Source organism: Saccopteryx leptura, chromosome X (genome assembly GCF_036850995.1).
Source record: "Saccopteryx leptura isolate mSacLep1 chromosome X, mSacLep1_pri_phased_curated, whole genome shotgun sequence".
In the NCBI taxonomy this organism is placed as follows: domain Eukaryota; kingdom Metazoa; phylum Chordata; class Mammalia; order Chiroptera; family Emballonuridae; genus Saccopteryx; species Saccopteryx leptura.
The window spans coordinates 22,681,884-22,697,043 of NC_089516.1; the positions used below are offsets into that span (position 1 = coordinate 22,681,884).

Genomic DNA, 15,160 nt, shown 5'->3' on the forward strand with positions numbered 1-15,160 from the left:
AGAGAGTTAAGGGCCTTGGTTTAGTGGAGGAAGCCCAATTCACACAAAGGAACACAGTCCACAGCAGGATTTGGGTTGTGATACTGTCAGAAGAGGGAGGACCCCTCCCCAAGTACAGGGGGCCAAGTAAAGTCCCAGCCCTGTTTGCAAGCCTCGTAGACTTGGGCATATCGCCATGAAGAGTTGTACTCAGCCTGACCTGTGGTGGCGCAGTGGATAAAGCGTCGACCTGGAAATGCTGAGGTCGCCGGTTCAAAACCCTGGGTTTGCCTGGTCAAGGCACATATGGGAGTCGATGCTTCTAGCTCCTCCCCCCTTCTTTCTCTCTCTCTCCCTCTCTCTAAAAATGAATAAATAAAATAAAATTAAAAAAAAAAAAAAGAGTTGTACTCAGCTCTGGCTGAGTCTCAGTGGTAGAGCGTTGCAGGGCTTATGAATGTCACAGGTTCGACTCCCAGTTAGGGCATGCAGTAAACGCGACCATCTGCTTCCCCGTTGTAGTGTACTCAGGCACTGAGTTGGAACAGTCTCTCTAAGGTGGTAAAAGTAGTGCAGATGGGGTTGCCTGGTGGATCCTGGTGAGATGCATGCGGCAGTATGCCTCACTGTCTCTCCTCTTATCCTCCAGAAGGAATAGTAATAATAAAAGTTTTAAGAATGTTGTACTCAGTTCTTCTCCGCACATCTCAGGGAGGAGACCCATCAAGTCAAAAGGGGGAGCCTCAGGTCAGCAGAAAGAAGATTTCCCATTTGTGCCACGTTTCACAGAGTCCCTAGAGGGCTTTGTGAATTGGCCACACATTAGCAGTGGGGCCACAATGAATCCTGCCTATCTTCCTCAAGAATTGATGTCGGGCAGCGGTACCTATCAGATATTCTGATGCATAACACTAAAGTGAATGCCAAAGACTTGAGAGGTGAAATCATGACATTACCATGAGTCCAGTTATACCTTGAATTCAGATGCTATGTCAAACCAAGTACCTTAGGACCTAAACATGCCTGCAGCAGGCCTCACTCTTAGGAGACCAAACTTGGTCAGATAAAGTCAACTTCAGTTCCTCCTACTGGGTCTGGGAGCTTGGCTCTTACTGGAAAGGATTTCTTTCTCTGAGCCCAATTGAGGAACCTGAGTCAATACTCAAAGAATCAACCAAGCCTGAATAAAAGAGACATTAAAGCATCCATTTCAAACATGTACCCTCACTGGAGAAATCTCAGGGAGGAGATGTCAGGTTGAGCATGCCACCTCACTAATTTTTTTTAGTTAGAAATTAAATTTAATGTGGTGACATTCTTCCATAGGAATGTATACGTTTCAGGTAAACATCTCAATAGTATTTCAACTATTGATTGTGTTGTGTGCCCATCACCCAAAGTCAGATCACTTTCCGTCACCCTATGTTTGTTTCTCTTTACCCACCTTACTTCATATCAGATCAATAAGAAGTAATATTAGACTGAGGGTATGGCCACCACTCGGCCAAAGGGGAGGTCTTAAAAGTAGCCCAGGTGAGTCACGTGACTGACAACTGAGGATCCAGACACACTCAGGACACAAAGAACTCCTCTAAGCTGTGAACACTAGGTTTGTCCTGATAAAGAAGTAGACTGAGGCTCCCCTCCACTTCTATCTCCTGAGTCCAAGAGAGCATTAAGGTGTCAACATCAGAGTAAAAGAAGTGAGTGTGCCCATGCTATGCCCAGAGTTCACAGGATAATACTGCAGATGAACCGACAGTACCCCACATGCCAGAACAAAGGGACCCACAGTACATCACCTGCTGTCATCTGAGTAAGTTTAGATAGGGATGGTAGCATGCAGCACAGCTCACACTTAAGGTTGTGTGTTTCCCTATGTGGTTCTTAGGGGACAGAATGTTCAGGAAAATAGGACCCTAGTGAGTTTCTAGGTTAATGTCCTCAAGATAGCCTGTAAATGCTGCCTACAGTAAAAACACTGTAGAATCTGCCTGTTGAAGGTGCTTATATCATCTCATTCTCCATCTCTCAGGTGCCCAAATAACCTGTCCGTTCACCCACACCTCTGTCTCCTGTCCTGAACAACAGCCATCATGCCTCGTGGTCAGAAGAGTAAGCTCCGTGCTCGTGAGAAACGCCGCCAGAACAGAGCTGAGCCCCAAAATCCTGAGAGAGTTCAGGCCACTGCAGCAGAGGAAGAAGAGGGTGCTTGCTCTTCCTCTTCTGTTTCCGGGGAAGCCTCCTCCAGCCCCACTGGTGCTGTCTCTCTCCAGGTGTCTCCAAGTGCTCCAGACACCACTGGTGCCACTGCAGGGGTTTCATGCAAAAGATCTGAGGTAAAAGCCAGAGGCCGTGTTCACAAAAGTAAAAATGCCCCCCAGGCCTCAACTTCCACTGAGTTGTGTGACCCGGATCTTCTAACCAGGAAGGCGAGAATGGTGATGAAGTACCTGCTTTCTCAGTATCAACTGAAGAAGCCCATTAGAAAGGTAGAAATGCTGAAGATAGTCCACAAATGGTACAGGAAGGACTTTCCTGAGATCCTCAGGAGGGTCACTGACCAATTGGATGTGGCCTATGGCCTAGAATTGAAAGAAGACAAGCCCAACGGTACCGTCTACAGCCTTACCGAAACTCCAGGTACTAGCAGTCTTAACAAGTGCTGGAGATTTCCTATAAAAGGAATTCTGATGCCTCTACTGGGTGTGATCTTCTTGAATGGCAAGTGCGCCCCTGAAGCAGAGATCTGGAAATATTTAAATCTCATGGGCGTCTATGATGGAAAGAAACACTTTATCTATGGGGAGCCCAGAAAGCTTATCACCCAAGATTTGGTGCAGGAAGAATATGTGGTGTACCAGCAGGTGCCCTTCAGTGATCCTCCACGTTATGAGTTCCTGTGGGGTCCAAGAGCCGAAGCTGAGACCTCCACATTGAAAGTGCTCGAGTTTTTGGCCAAGCTCAATGACTGTGACGTCACTGACTTTCCAATTCTGTATGCAAAGGCTTTGAGAGAGGAGCAAGAGAGAGCTCAAACCAGAGCCCAAGCTGCATCCACATCCACGGCTGGCCCTCCTTCCGAGGCCAGTGGGAGCTCCAGTACCGCATCTAGCTGCGTCCCGCACCCTGAGTGACCTCGAGCTGGAGTCTTCACTTTTGCATTGAAAAGGCCTGTTAAGCAGTTTTCTAATATGCAAAATATGTTGTTGGCTTCTTTTTCTGTTTGTTTGGTATTTTCAAGTAATATACTTTTAGCATATTTACTTAGATTCAAGATACAGTTTTCAGAATAATATAGATCTCACTTTTATTGCCATTTACCAGGTTAAGAGTACTATTTTTGACATTTAAATTAAAATCCTTCAATCACTTTTGTGATCCAGTGCTAGATAACATGGTTTCAGGATAAGAATATCCTTTGAGATGTGAAAGAACTTTGCACTAAAATAGTTGGTAGCAATAGGCAGTAGATAGGTAAGTAGATAGATATATAGATGATAGATAGATAGATAGATAGATAGATAGATAGATAGATAGAAACTTTAGGACTATAGACGTACATACAGATACATAGAATAATATTGGCTAGTTTTTCATATATTTTAAATGACTGCTGCCATATGATATATTCATTTTGACTGCTCAACATAGTGATTAGGAATTTGTATAAGTTAAAAGTGTTCACCCCTTTAAGTCTTGTGCTCATCTGATCCTTATGTAGCTGTTGCAATGTTAATAACTCTATTACCTATATGTACCCAGCAGTATCTGTCACAGCCAAGATATGGAGCCAAACTAAGTGCCCTTCTGTAGAAAAATGGATCAAGATGTGGTGCATTGAAAAATTAGTCATTTGTCTGCCTTAGTACATTTATTTTGTAAATTTGAAAGCTATATACCTGGATTTGTTTATGTTTTTCGAGAACGTTTGAGAATATAAATCATAGTGAATCCAACCTGTTCGTTCATGGCTTTTATTTTTGACAATCATTAATTGAGTATTAGCACTTTGAAAAATTCATGCTTGCACTGGGGATGTTTAGGCAAAGAAGAACCAGCACCTACCCATAGAACTATAGATTGTAGGAGAAGCTATCATTGCAAAAGGAGGTGCAGTACTATAATTAATAAGGAAAATGTGGAAAGGAGAGTAAAGATGGGGTGGAGGTAGCATATTACCTATTACCTTGTTTTATTTTTTTGTGTGCATTTTTTTATTTTTATTTGTTTTTTTTTTTTGAATTTTTCTGAAGCTGGAAACGGGGAGAGACAGTCAGACAGACTCCCGCATGCGCCCGACCGGGATCCACCCGGCACGCCCACCAGGGGAGACGCTCTGGCCACCAGGGGGCGATGCTCTGCCCATCCTGGGCGTCGCCATGTTGTGACCAGAGCCACTCTAGCGCCTGGGGCAGAGGCCACAGAGCCATCCCCAGCGCCCGGGCCATCTTTGCTCCAATGGAGCCTCGGCTGCGGGACGGGAAGAGAGAGACAGAGAGGAAGGCGTGGCGGAGGGGTGGAGAAGCAAATGGGTGCTTCTCCTGTGTGCCCTGGCCGGAAATCGAACCCGGGTCCTCCGCATGCTAGGCCGACGCTCTACCGCTGAGCCAACCGGCCAGGGCCCCCTTGTTTAATTTTTAAGCAGAATTTTGTTTCATGAGAAGGTTTTCTTTTTTCTAAAACACTACATATTTTCTGACATGACACAGAAGTAAGAAAAAGTTCTTGCTGGATTGATAACATCTGAGCTCAGAGATAATCACAGTTATAATGGGCATTCTCTAGGTCTCAGTAAAAGTCAGGCTCAGTGAAAAATGCTTTCCATACATCACGTATGTCCCACTGGACACAAACAGAGCTTATCAGGGTCATTGTACAGGCAGAGCCTGAAGATCGTAGACTTCAAGCTTCCTAATGTGCAAAATCCATGGGTCTCATAGAGGGCAAGGCTGGAACTGGATTCCTGGTGTGAATTATGGTAAACCTACACAGGTCTACTTCCCCCACCCCGAGACACACCTTGAGCTTCTTATTTTAATTTTCTTCTCAGTACATGAAAGTATATCTGAAGTGGTAAAAGGAATGGCCCTGTTCCCAAACTACTGGATTGGAAAACAGCCATAACAGGAAGAATGTCATTACAATTGAGAAGTAAAAATAAACAAATGAAAGTGACAGTGTCTGTGACAGTATGATCATCTTCATTTCCAGTGTTCGATAATCTCAAAGATCAGGGGCTCTCAAAATGATCCAGGACAACCTTTTCCCTATAGAAAGTAAGTCTATCAGAACAGAAGTTAGATGAGAATTCTCATCTGGATGACTAAGAGGAGTAGATAAAAGTATTTTTCTTCCCCAGACATCCCACCACCTGTTTGTAGACTCCTTCTTTGTGCTACAGTTTACTCCTGGACAGGGATCCATTCTCTGCAAGTGTGCTGTGGTTGCTGCTTACAAATTTTAAGAGATGTTATATTTATCAGAAAGCTTTTAATCCAAAAGATAGGAAGCAAGATGAAGCTGTCATATATGGGGCAGAGGATACTAACACCCCAAAATGTAGGTGGTCACAGGGATACCTTCTCTATCTGCTCTCAGACATGAGGGTCTCAGAAACAGCTTCCAGGCTGAAAATACTCTCATTCTTCTGGCTTCTCAGGGGACTAAGCCTTAGTCTAATGGCAAGGCTCCCAGGTCAGTAGAGGAAGCAGTGTCAGGTTCTCACAGAAATGTCTGAGCCTGACCAGGCAGTGGCGCAGTGGATAGAGCATCGGAATGGGATGCGGATGACCAACGTTCGAGACCCTGAGGTTGGCAGTTTGAGCGCGGACTCATATGGTTTGAGCAAAAGCTCACCAGCTTGGACCCAAGGTTGCTGGCTCGAGCAAGGGGTTACTCGGTCTGCTGAAGGCCCGCAGTCAAGGTACATATGAGAAAACAATCAATGAACAACTAAGGTGTCGCAACGAAAAACTGATGATTGATGTTTCTCATCTCTCTCCATTCCTGTCTGTCTGTCCCTATCTATCCCTCTCTCAGACTCCCTCTCTGTTTCTGTAAAAAAAAAAAAAAAATGTCAGTGATAAAGCTTATTGAGGATGATGGCAGGACCCAGGCTGAACAGTAGGATCCCATAAAGTTCTATCCCAGTTGTCAGTGATGTTCATAAATGTTATCTGTTTGAGGCTAACACTACAGTTCAATTCAGGGCCCTGGAGTGTGTAGATTTTGTCTGCAGGCTACAGTCTCAGATCACAGAGTGGAGTCCCTGGAAGGGTGCAAATTCCAAGAAATAACTTGCATAAGACCCTGGCCTGTTTTCTCAGTATTGGCCCAGGATGTGGATGTCCTGGGTTCGATTCCCAGTAAGGACACACAAGGAAAGTGACCATCTGCTTCTACATCCCTCCCTTTTTCTCCCTTCTCTCTCTCTCCGCTCCTCCTGTCACTGCTCGAATAGTTTGAGCAAGTTGGCCGTGGGTGCTGAGGTAGGCTCTATGGCCTTATGTCAGGTGATAAAATACCTTAGTTGCCGAAGAACGGAGCAGTGGCTCCAGATGGGCATAACATCTCCCAGAAAGTGGCTGGCCGGGTAGACACCTGACGGAGCACATTCAGGAGTCTATCTCACTGCTGCTCTGCCTCTCACTTAATAGAAAAAAAATGGAAAAAAAGAACTTCTAAGAAAACCAGTTAACTCAGACTTGGCAGAGATACAACGAAACGTCCCTCTGCTGTTATCCCTGGGAGACACAGGCAAAGTAGGCGGGATCAAGTCCCCCTTAGATTTGCCTGCTTGGTCTCAGAGAGAAGTGAGGGTTGATTTACAGACTGGATCTTCAGCAGAGCAGAATCCCAGGCATGACAGGGACATGGCTAAAACCCTGAATGAGGAATGAGGCAACAAAGTGCTCCAAAACAGGTACATCTTTAGAATGTTCTGCTCTGTAGTTGGACAGAGGTCAAAGGTGTAGCTTCCAGACAAAGGTTACCTACATTTCATGAAAAGGGGTGGTCTACGAGACTTAATCCTGCAGTGAATGGGAGAAACCCCATAGAGCAGAGGGAGATACCCAATTTCTAATAGGATTCAACATGATAACATGGAGTAACATGAATGGATCTTTCCCAGAAAGGAGGCCACTGAGAGCCCTGTCCTTGTCAGACCTGTGACTATGGCACCTACTCATGGTGGCATGGTGAGTCCTACTTTCTCCCAGAGATCTCATCGAGGTTATGAATGTCATCCAAGTAGGCAGTCACAGGTCAGCAGAAGTGAATTTTCTGAATTTTGCCAGGAACAAAGGTAAAGATTCTGAAGACTGAATGGACAACTCATCTCATAAGACTGGCGCAGCACAAACCCCATTTTAGGATCTTGGAGAGACCATGGGCTGCTGTGACCACATGAGGCACAGGTCACTTCTTCCTAGGGCATCTCAGGATATTGGGGGCTTAGTAGGGAAAGGATAAGCCTGGAAACAAGACAGAGGATATCTTCAGATTATGCAGGGATCAGGAGGAGGACAGTGAGGAGCACTGTGTGGACACACACCCTGTGTCATCCATGCCGTACAGGATCTTCCCCAGCCAGCTCTAGGAGCTCCCAGTCAGCGATGTCACCCAGAGGGACCCATCAGTTCCCACTAGAGAGTAACATGAAAGTGAGGGTTGGGTCTGTGGGTGGTGGTCAAAAGAAAACAGAGGGAATAATACTAGGCCTGCCTGATACTCAAATTGAGCAGCTAAACTGGGTCCTTGAGTGGTACCATCCTTCATTGGGCCGGAACCTGCTGCCAGAGCTTTCATTCCTGTGCCTCCATGGACAGGTGTGGGCAGATAAGGTCAACTTTACCTCCTCCTTTTTGGTCACCAGGTGGTGTAAGCCTTACTATGAGGACAGAGGCCTCAGGTCAAGATGGAGGGCAGCCCCAGGCCATCTCAGGAATCAAATTTGGGGGCCTGAGTGTAGACCAGGGGATTCATCTAACCATAAATAGGAGGAAAAGCAGAGGGTAGAGTTACTAGACTGCGAATGTGTCAAAGGCAGGACCCTGATAAAGACTAAGGGTAGTGCCCACAGCATACAAAAAGAATATTACCTCTGCTGTCATCCCTGAGAATCCCCTGGAAGAGATATCAGGCTGGTTTGAGCCTTGGAAATCTCAGGGAGGAGAGGGCTTTGGGGTAATGTGGGTGGTCTCCCTTTTGCAGAGACAGGGACTGGGTCTCTAACAAGGATCACCCATGTGAAGACCCTGAGTGTTATGAGGGAACCCCTCAAATAGCAGAGGTGGCCACATAGAGTCCAGTTCTTTTCCTATTCCTGGGAGACCCAGAAGAGCAGCCACTGCAGAGTGCACGAATTCCACCTATGCGCTTCGGGGATGGAAGGGCCTTGTGCCATAGGATTGAACCCACATCTGCAAAGAGAGGTGTCTTTTACAAAAGTAGCAAGGCGAGGACACTCAGTGCTAAATGAGGGTCTCTCTCACAAAGAGCAGGGACCTCACAGAGTCCTGGCCCTCTGGGCAGGCCTGTAAGGCCCGTGGAGTGCACTAGCAGTGCGTCCTGACTGCCCCATTGGTATTAGGGTAAGTGCGGACATTGATTGCAGCTGGACATATCGTGGGACTAGAGGGACGCGTCCAGGCTCTGAACACACAAGTGTGAGGATCTTGAGTGAGGACCTTGAGCCTACTGAATCTTGACAAACAGGGTCCTACAGAGCCCCGCCCTGCTCTCAGTACTCAGGCACCATGGACAGCCCTGCCAGAAAGGACTTAAAGAATCCCAACAAATGGGGTCCCTCGAACACTGCCCCCAGACCTCAGCTCTCAGGCATGCTAGAGAGAGTAGCCAGAGAGGAACCATGAGCTCCTAACTAGTGGGGTCTCACGGAGCCCATCCTCTGCTCTCAGCTCTCAGGCACCCTGGACTGCCCTATCAGGAAGGACCCCTAAATTCAGCCATTGGGGTCCTTGGGAGGGCCGCACTCAGCAGCCTGGACAGCCCTGCCTGAAAAGACCCATCGACGACAAGCAGTGGGTTCCCATGAGCCGCGACCTGGGATATCAGCCTTTAGCTATCCTGGAAAACTGGCGGGAAAGGACCTCTGCCTCCAGCCATTGCAGTCCTTCCAAACTTGGTGCCAGGTTCTCAGCCCTCAGGCACCGTGGACAGCCCTGCCTGAAAGGACCCATCTTTTTGGCTAAGAGCCCAGGACCTTTTTCCACGCCCTTCCATCCAACGGTTGTCTGGTTGCCGGGTGTCACAGATTCGCGGGATTGACTTCGAGTCTAGGTAAGCACCCCACAGTGGATTCTGCAGAAACCACACCCCGACATGACAAAGGAGCACCCCCACTTATTCCCAGGCCCCTGGCTCTCAGAGGCCCCAGCAGGGCGGCCACACTGAATTCTGCCTGGAATGTGTTAGCGAGCAGGCCTGGCAATATGGCGGTAGCCCCAGTTTTGTAGGTGGACATCCAGGTCTGAAGTGGGTTGAGGACGAGGGCCCTGGGTACTAAGAGCAGACCTTCCTCCATAGAAGGGGGCACATGGGAGCCACCCCTGCAGTCGGCTGCAGGAGGCGCCAGGCGAAGGAAACAAAAAAGCGAAGGAAATTCCACCATCAAGGTAACTACGGAGTTGAGGGCTACACCCACCGACCACGCACAAGCTCAGTAGATGTGACCCGAGGCTCAGTACTCAGTGACCCCTCGCTTTCTCTGCTGATGGACTCAGAGAAATAAAGGCATTAGTTTAGTGGAGGAAGCCCAATTCACACAAAGGAACACAGTCCACAGCAGGATTTGGTTTGTGACACTGTGAGAGGAGGGAGGACCCCTCCCAGAGTACACGGGGCCATGTAAAGTCCCAGCACTGTTCGCAGGCCTCGCAGACTTGGGCATATCACCATGAAGATTTGTACGCAGCTCTGGTCGCGGCTCAGTGGATAGAGCGTCGCAGGGCTTATGAATGTCACAGGTTCGACTCCCCCTAAGGGCACGCAGTAATGTCGACCATCTGCTTCCCCTCTCCGCCTTCTCTCCCTCCTCCTCTCCGCAGCCAGTGGTTTGATGGGTTGCAGTGTAGCCAGGCACTGAGGAAAGCTGGGTTGCAGCTGTCAGTCTCAGGTGATAAAAATAGCACATACAAGTTTGCCGGGTGGATCCTGGTAAGGGTGAATGCAGCAGTCGGCCTCACTATCTTTCTTCCCCTCTTGTAAAAAAAATGATAATAATAAGGAAAAACAAAAGTGTCGTACTCAGTACTTCTCAGGCCATCTCTGGGAGGTGACACATTAGGTTGAAGGGGAACCTCACCTCAGCAGAAGGAGGATCTCATGTTTATACCAGCTTTCAGAGAGTCCCTTGAGGGCTTTGGGAATTGGCCACACATTACCAGGGGGGCCACAACAATCCTGCCTATCTTCCTCAAGCACTGATGTAAGGCAGGAGTATTTAACAGATCTCCCTGAGGCATAACACTGAAGTGAAAACCATAGACTGAGAGGAGCAATCCTAGATCAACACAGGGACAAATCATGACATCAGCGTGAGTCTTATTATATCCTGAATTCGGTTACTTTGTGAAACCAACTACCTTAGGACCTAAACATGCTTACAGCAGGCCTCACTCTAGGCAGACCATGTTTGGTCAGATAAGGTCAACTTCATTTCCTCTTATTGGTTCTCAGGGAGCTTGGCTCTTACTGGAAAGGATTTCTCTCATCGCCCAATTTAGGAACCTGAGGGCATCCTCACAGAACCAACCAACCTTGAATAAATGAGGCATTAAATCATCCATTTCAACCAAATACCATCACTTGAGGAATCTCAGGGAGGACCTGTCAGGTTGAGCATCCCACCACAGTTCTTTTTTTATTTAGGAATTAAATTTAATGGGGTGGTATTCATCCTTAAGAATTCATAGGTTTCAGCCCTGGCCAGTTGGCTCAGCGGTAGAGCGTCGGCCTGGCGTGCAGGGCACCTGGGTTCGATTCCCGGCCAGGGCACATAGAAGAAGTGCCCATTTGCTTCTCCACCCCCCCTCCTTCCTCTCTGTCTCTCTCTTCCCCTCCCGCAGCCAAGGCTCCAAAGATGGCCCGGGCGCTGGGGATGGCTCTGTGGCCTCTGCCTTAGGCGCTAGGGTGGCTCTGGTCGCAACATGGCGGCACCCAGGATGGGCAGAGCGTCGCCCCCTGGTGGGCAGAGCGTCGCCTCCTGGTGGGCAGAGCATCGCCCCCTGGTGGGCGTGCAGGGTGGATCCCGGTCGGGCGCATGCGGGAGTCTGTCTGACTGTCTCTCCCCATTTCCAGCTTCAGAAAAATACAAAAAAAAAAAAAAAAAAAGAGGTAAGAATGGTTTTCAAACAGGGATACTTTTAGCCCTGGCCGGTTGGCTCAGCGGTAAAGCGTCGGCCTAGCCGGGTTCAATTTCCGGTCAGGGCACACAGGAGAAGCGCCCATTTGCTTCTCCACCCCTCCGCCGCGCCTTCCTCTTCCCCTCCCGCAGCCAAGGCTCCATTGGAGCAAAGATAGCCCGGGCGCTGGGGATGGCTCAGTGGCCTCTGCCTCAGGCGCTAGAGTGGCTCTGGTCGCAACATGGCGGCGCCCAGGATAGACAGAGCGTCGCCCCCTGGTGAGCAGAGCATCGCCCCCTGGTGGGCGTGCCGGGTGGATCCCGGTCGGGCGCATGCGGGAGTCTGTCTGACTGCCTCCCCGTTTCCAGCTTCAGAAAAGAAAAAAATTATAAAAAAAAAAGAATTCATAGGTTTCAGTTATACATCTCTGTAGTACTTGAACTATTAAAGGAGTTGTGTTCCCATCTCCAAATCACATCCTTTTCAGTCACTATACCTGTTTCTATTTGCCCCTTCACTTTATATGAGATCTAGGGGAGGTAAAATCATTAGAGTAAAGCCAGTAACCACATCCACCATCACAGCCACCTGCTCTGTGCACGTTCGCATTTGATTCAGACCAACAGTAATGAAACAACTGAGCCAAGAACTGGTGGGCCATTACCTTTAATTCTAGCTTGCACCTGGCAGGCGAGAAATACACAGTGGGAAAACACTTCCCTTTCTATTCAGGGCTCCCAAAGCCTCTGCCTCATCCGAGTACTGTATTCCGAGAATCAAAGGCCCCACCAGCTTACTCACCTCTGTTCCCCATCTTCTTCTCTTTGCACTAACTCTGCACAAACTGGCTTCTCTCAGCACCCTGCCATCTTGGCTGCCTCTCCTCTGCAATGCTGATGGCAGGGTCTGAGAGAGAGATCCCAGTTTCTGCCCTTATTTTATAGTGTAGAAATTAAATCCTTTAAGCCAGTATACAAATTAGTCTCTTATACAAAGCCACTTATCTGAGGCGTAAATGGAATTCCTCATGAGAGTGTACACCCCCATGCAACAGTCAAGAGCAGGGGTCCCCAAACTACGGCCCGCGGGCTGCATGCGGCCCCCTGAGGCCATTTATCCGGCCCCCGCCACACTTCTGGAAGAAGCACCTCTTTCATTGGTGGTCATTGAGAGGAGCACATTGACCATCTCATTAGCCAAAAGCAAACCCATAATTCCCATTGAAATACTGGTCAGTTTGTTGATTTAAATTTACTTGTTCTTTATTTTAAATATTGTATTTGTTCCCATTTTGTTTTTTTACTTTAAAATAAGATATGTGCAGTGTGCATAGGGATTTGTTCATAGTTTTTTTTATAGACCGGCCCTCCAACAGTCTGAGGGACAGTGAACTGGCCCCCTGTGTAAAAAGTTTGGGGACCCCTGGTCAAGAGTGTGGGAAAAAGCTTAGCTTTTAGAAGATCTTAGTATTAGAAGGATGTTGAAAAGATCTTAGTATTAAAAGGGTGGGAAAGACTCAGTTTTAAAACTAAGCCTTAGGGTTTAAGGACCTTGCCAGCTTACAGCCTGTCTCCCACACCCAATGCAAACCATAAGTGAGCAAAAGTATATCCATATATCATATTTACAAACTTATTTGACTAACAATTAGTCTGAGGGGCCAGCCCCCTATCAGTCAAAGGAAAGTGGACTTATAGGAAGCCAAGGTGTGGCATGTGACTGACAACTGAGGATCCAAACAAACTCACGACACAAAGGACTCCATAAAGCTCTAAGCACTGGGTTTCCCCTGATAAAGAAGTGGACTGAGGCTCCCCTCCACTTCTATCTCCTGGGTCCCAGGGAGCATTAAGGTGTCAACATCAGAGTAAAAGAAGTGAGGGTGCCCATGCTAAGCCCAGAGTTCACAGGATAATACTGCGGATGAACCGGCAGTACCCCACATGCCAGAACAATGGGACCCACAGTACATCACCTGCTGTCATCTGAGTAAGTTTATATAGGGATGGTAGCATGCAGCACAGCTCACTCTTAAGGTCATGTGTTTCTTCTACGTGGTTCTTAGTGGACAGAATGTCCAGGAAAAGAGGAGGCTAGTGGGTTTCTAGGGTAATATCCTCAAGATAGCCTATAGAGCCTGCCTTCAGTAAAAACATTGTGGAATCTACCTGTTGAAGGTGCTCATATCATCTCATTCTCCATCTATCAGGTGGCCAAATACCCTGTCTGTTCACCCACACCTGAATAACAGTCGTCATGCCTCGTGGTCAGAAGAGTAAGCTCCGTGCTCGTGAGAAGCGCCGCCAGAACAAAGCTGAGACCCAAGTTCTTGACAGTGTTCAGGCCTCTGCAAGAGAGGAAGAAGAGGCTGCTTGCTCTTCCTCTTCTGTTTTCGGGGAAGCCTCCTTGAGCTCCACTGGTGCTGTCTCTCTGCAGGTGTCTCCAAGTGCTCCAGACACCACTGGTGCCACTGCAGGTGCTTCATTCAAAAGATTAGGAAAAGCCAAAGGCCGTGTTCTTAAAAGTAAAAATGCCGCCCAGGCCTCAGCTTCCACTGAGAGCTTTGCCCCAGATCTTCTAACCCAGAAGGCGATTCTGCTGGTAGAGTACCTGCTAGGTCAGTATCAACTGAAGAAGCCCATTAGAAAGGCAGAGATGCTGAAGGTAGTCCGCAAATGGTACAAGAAGGATTTTCCTGAGATCCTCAAGAGAGCCACTGACCGCATGGATCTGATCTATGGCCTAGAATTGAAAGAAGACAAGCCCAACGGGAACGTCTACAGCCTTTTCGAACCTCCAGGTGCTGGCAGTCTTAACAAGTGCTGGAGATTTCCTAGAAAAGGAATGCTGATGCCTCTGCTGGGTATGATCTTCTTGAATGGCAACTGCGCCTCTGAGGCGGAGATCTGGGAATTCCTGAATATTATGGGCATCTATGAGGGAGAGTATCACTTCGTCTTTGGGGAGCCCAGGAAGCTTATCATGCAAGATTTGGTGCAGGAAGAATATCTACTGTACCTTCAAGTGCCCTACAGTGATCCTCCATGTTATGAGTTCTTCTGGGGGCCAAGAGCAGAAGCTGAGATCACCAAGATGAAAGTCCTGGAGTTTCTGACCAAGTTCAATGATTCTATCACCACTGACTTTCCACTCCTATATGAAGAGGCTTTGCAAGAGGAGCAAGAGAGAGCTGAAAGCAGAGCCCAAGCTGCATCCACATCCATGGCTGGCCCTCCTTCCGAGGTCAGTGGGAGCTCCAGTACCGCATCTAGCTGCGTCCCGCACCCTGAGTGACCTCGAGCTGGAGTCTTCACTTTTGGGTTGAAAAGGCCTGTTAAGCAGTTTTCTAATATGCATAACATCTTGTCTTATTTTTGTGGGTTCTTTTCATTTTCAGTTAGTTGTTTACTTTTGACAGAATGTTTACTTAGTTTAAGAATGACATGGATTGCACATTTATTGCTTTTTATTGGGTAACTAATAAGGATATTGTATTTGATATATGTATTGGAAATACTCCAAAACAATTTTGATCCAATATAAGATAACTTGGCTTTAGGATAAGGACATCTTTTGAGATATGAAAGAACTTCACACTAAAATAGTTGTTAGCAAAAGGCAGTCCATAGTTAAGTAGATAGATATATAAATAAGTTGATAGGATGATAGATACATAGATAACATATATATTGATAGATACATAGATAGTTTAAAATTGGCCAATTATTAATTTATTTTACCATATATTATATTGATTTCAATTGTTCTGCATAGCGATTAGACTTTTTCACACCTTAAAAGTGTTCAACCAA

General features: G+C 47.3%; 2 protein-coding genes across 2 annotated transcripts; both read left to right on the plus strand.

Annotated features, from left to right (window-relative positions):
* The first annotated feature begins 2,075 nt into the window (after positions 1 to 2,075).
* LOC136386252 (melanoma-associated antigen B4-like) lies at positions 2,076 to 3,116 on the plus strand. Its single transcript, XM_066357752.1, has one exon. The coding sequence runs from the start codon at positions 2,076 to 2,078 to the stop codon at positions 3,114 to 3,116; it is 1,041 nt and encodes a 346-aa protein (XP_066213849.1).
* Positions 3,117 to 13,604: 10,488 nt separating this feature from the next.
* LOC136386253 (melanoma-associated antigen B4-like) lies at positions 13,605 to 14,642 on the plus strand. Its single transcript, XM_066357753.1, has one exon. The coding sequence runs from the start codon at positions 13,605 to 13,607 to the stop codon at positions 14,640 to 14,642; it is 1,038 nt and encodes a 345-aa protein (XP_066213850.1).
* Positions 14,643 to 15,160: the final 518 nt, after the last annotated feature.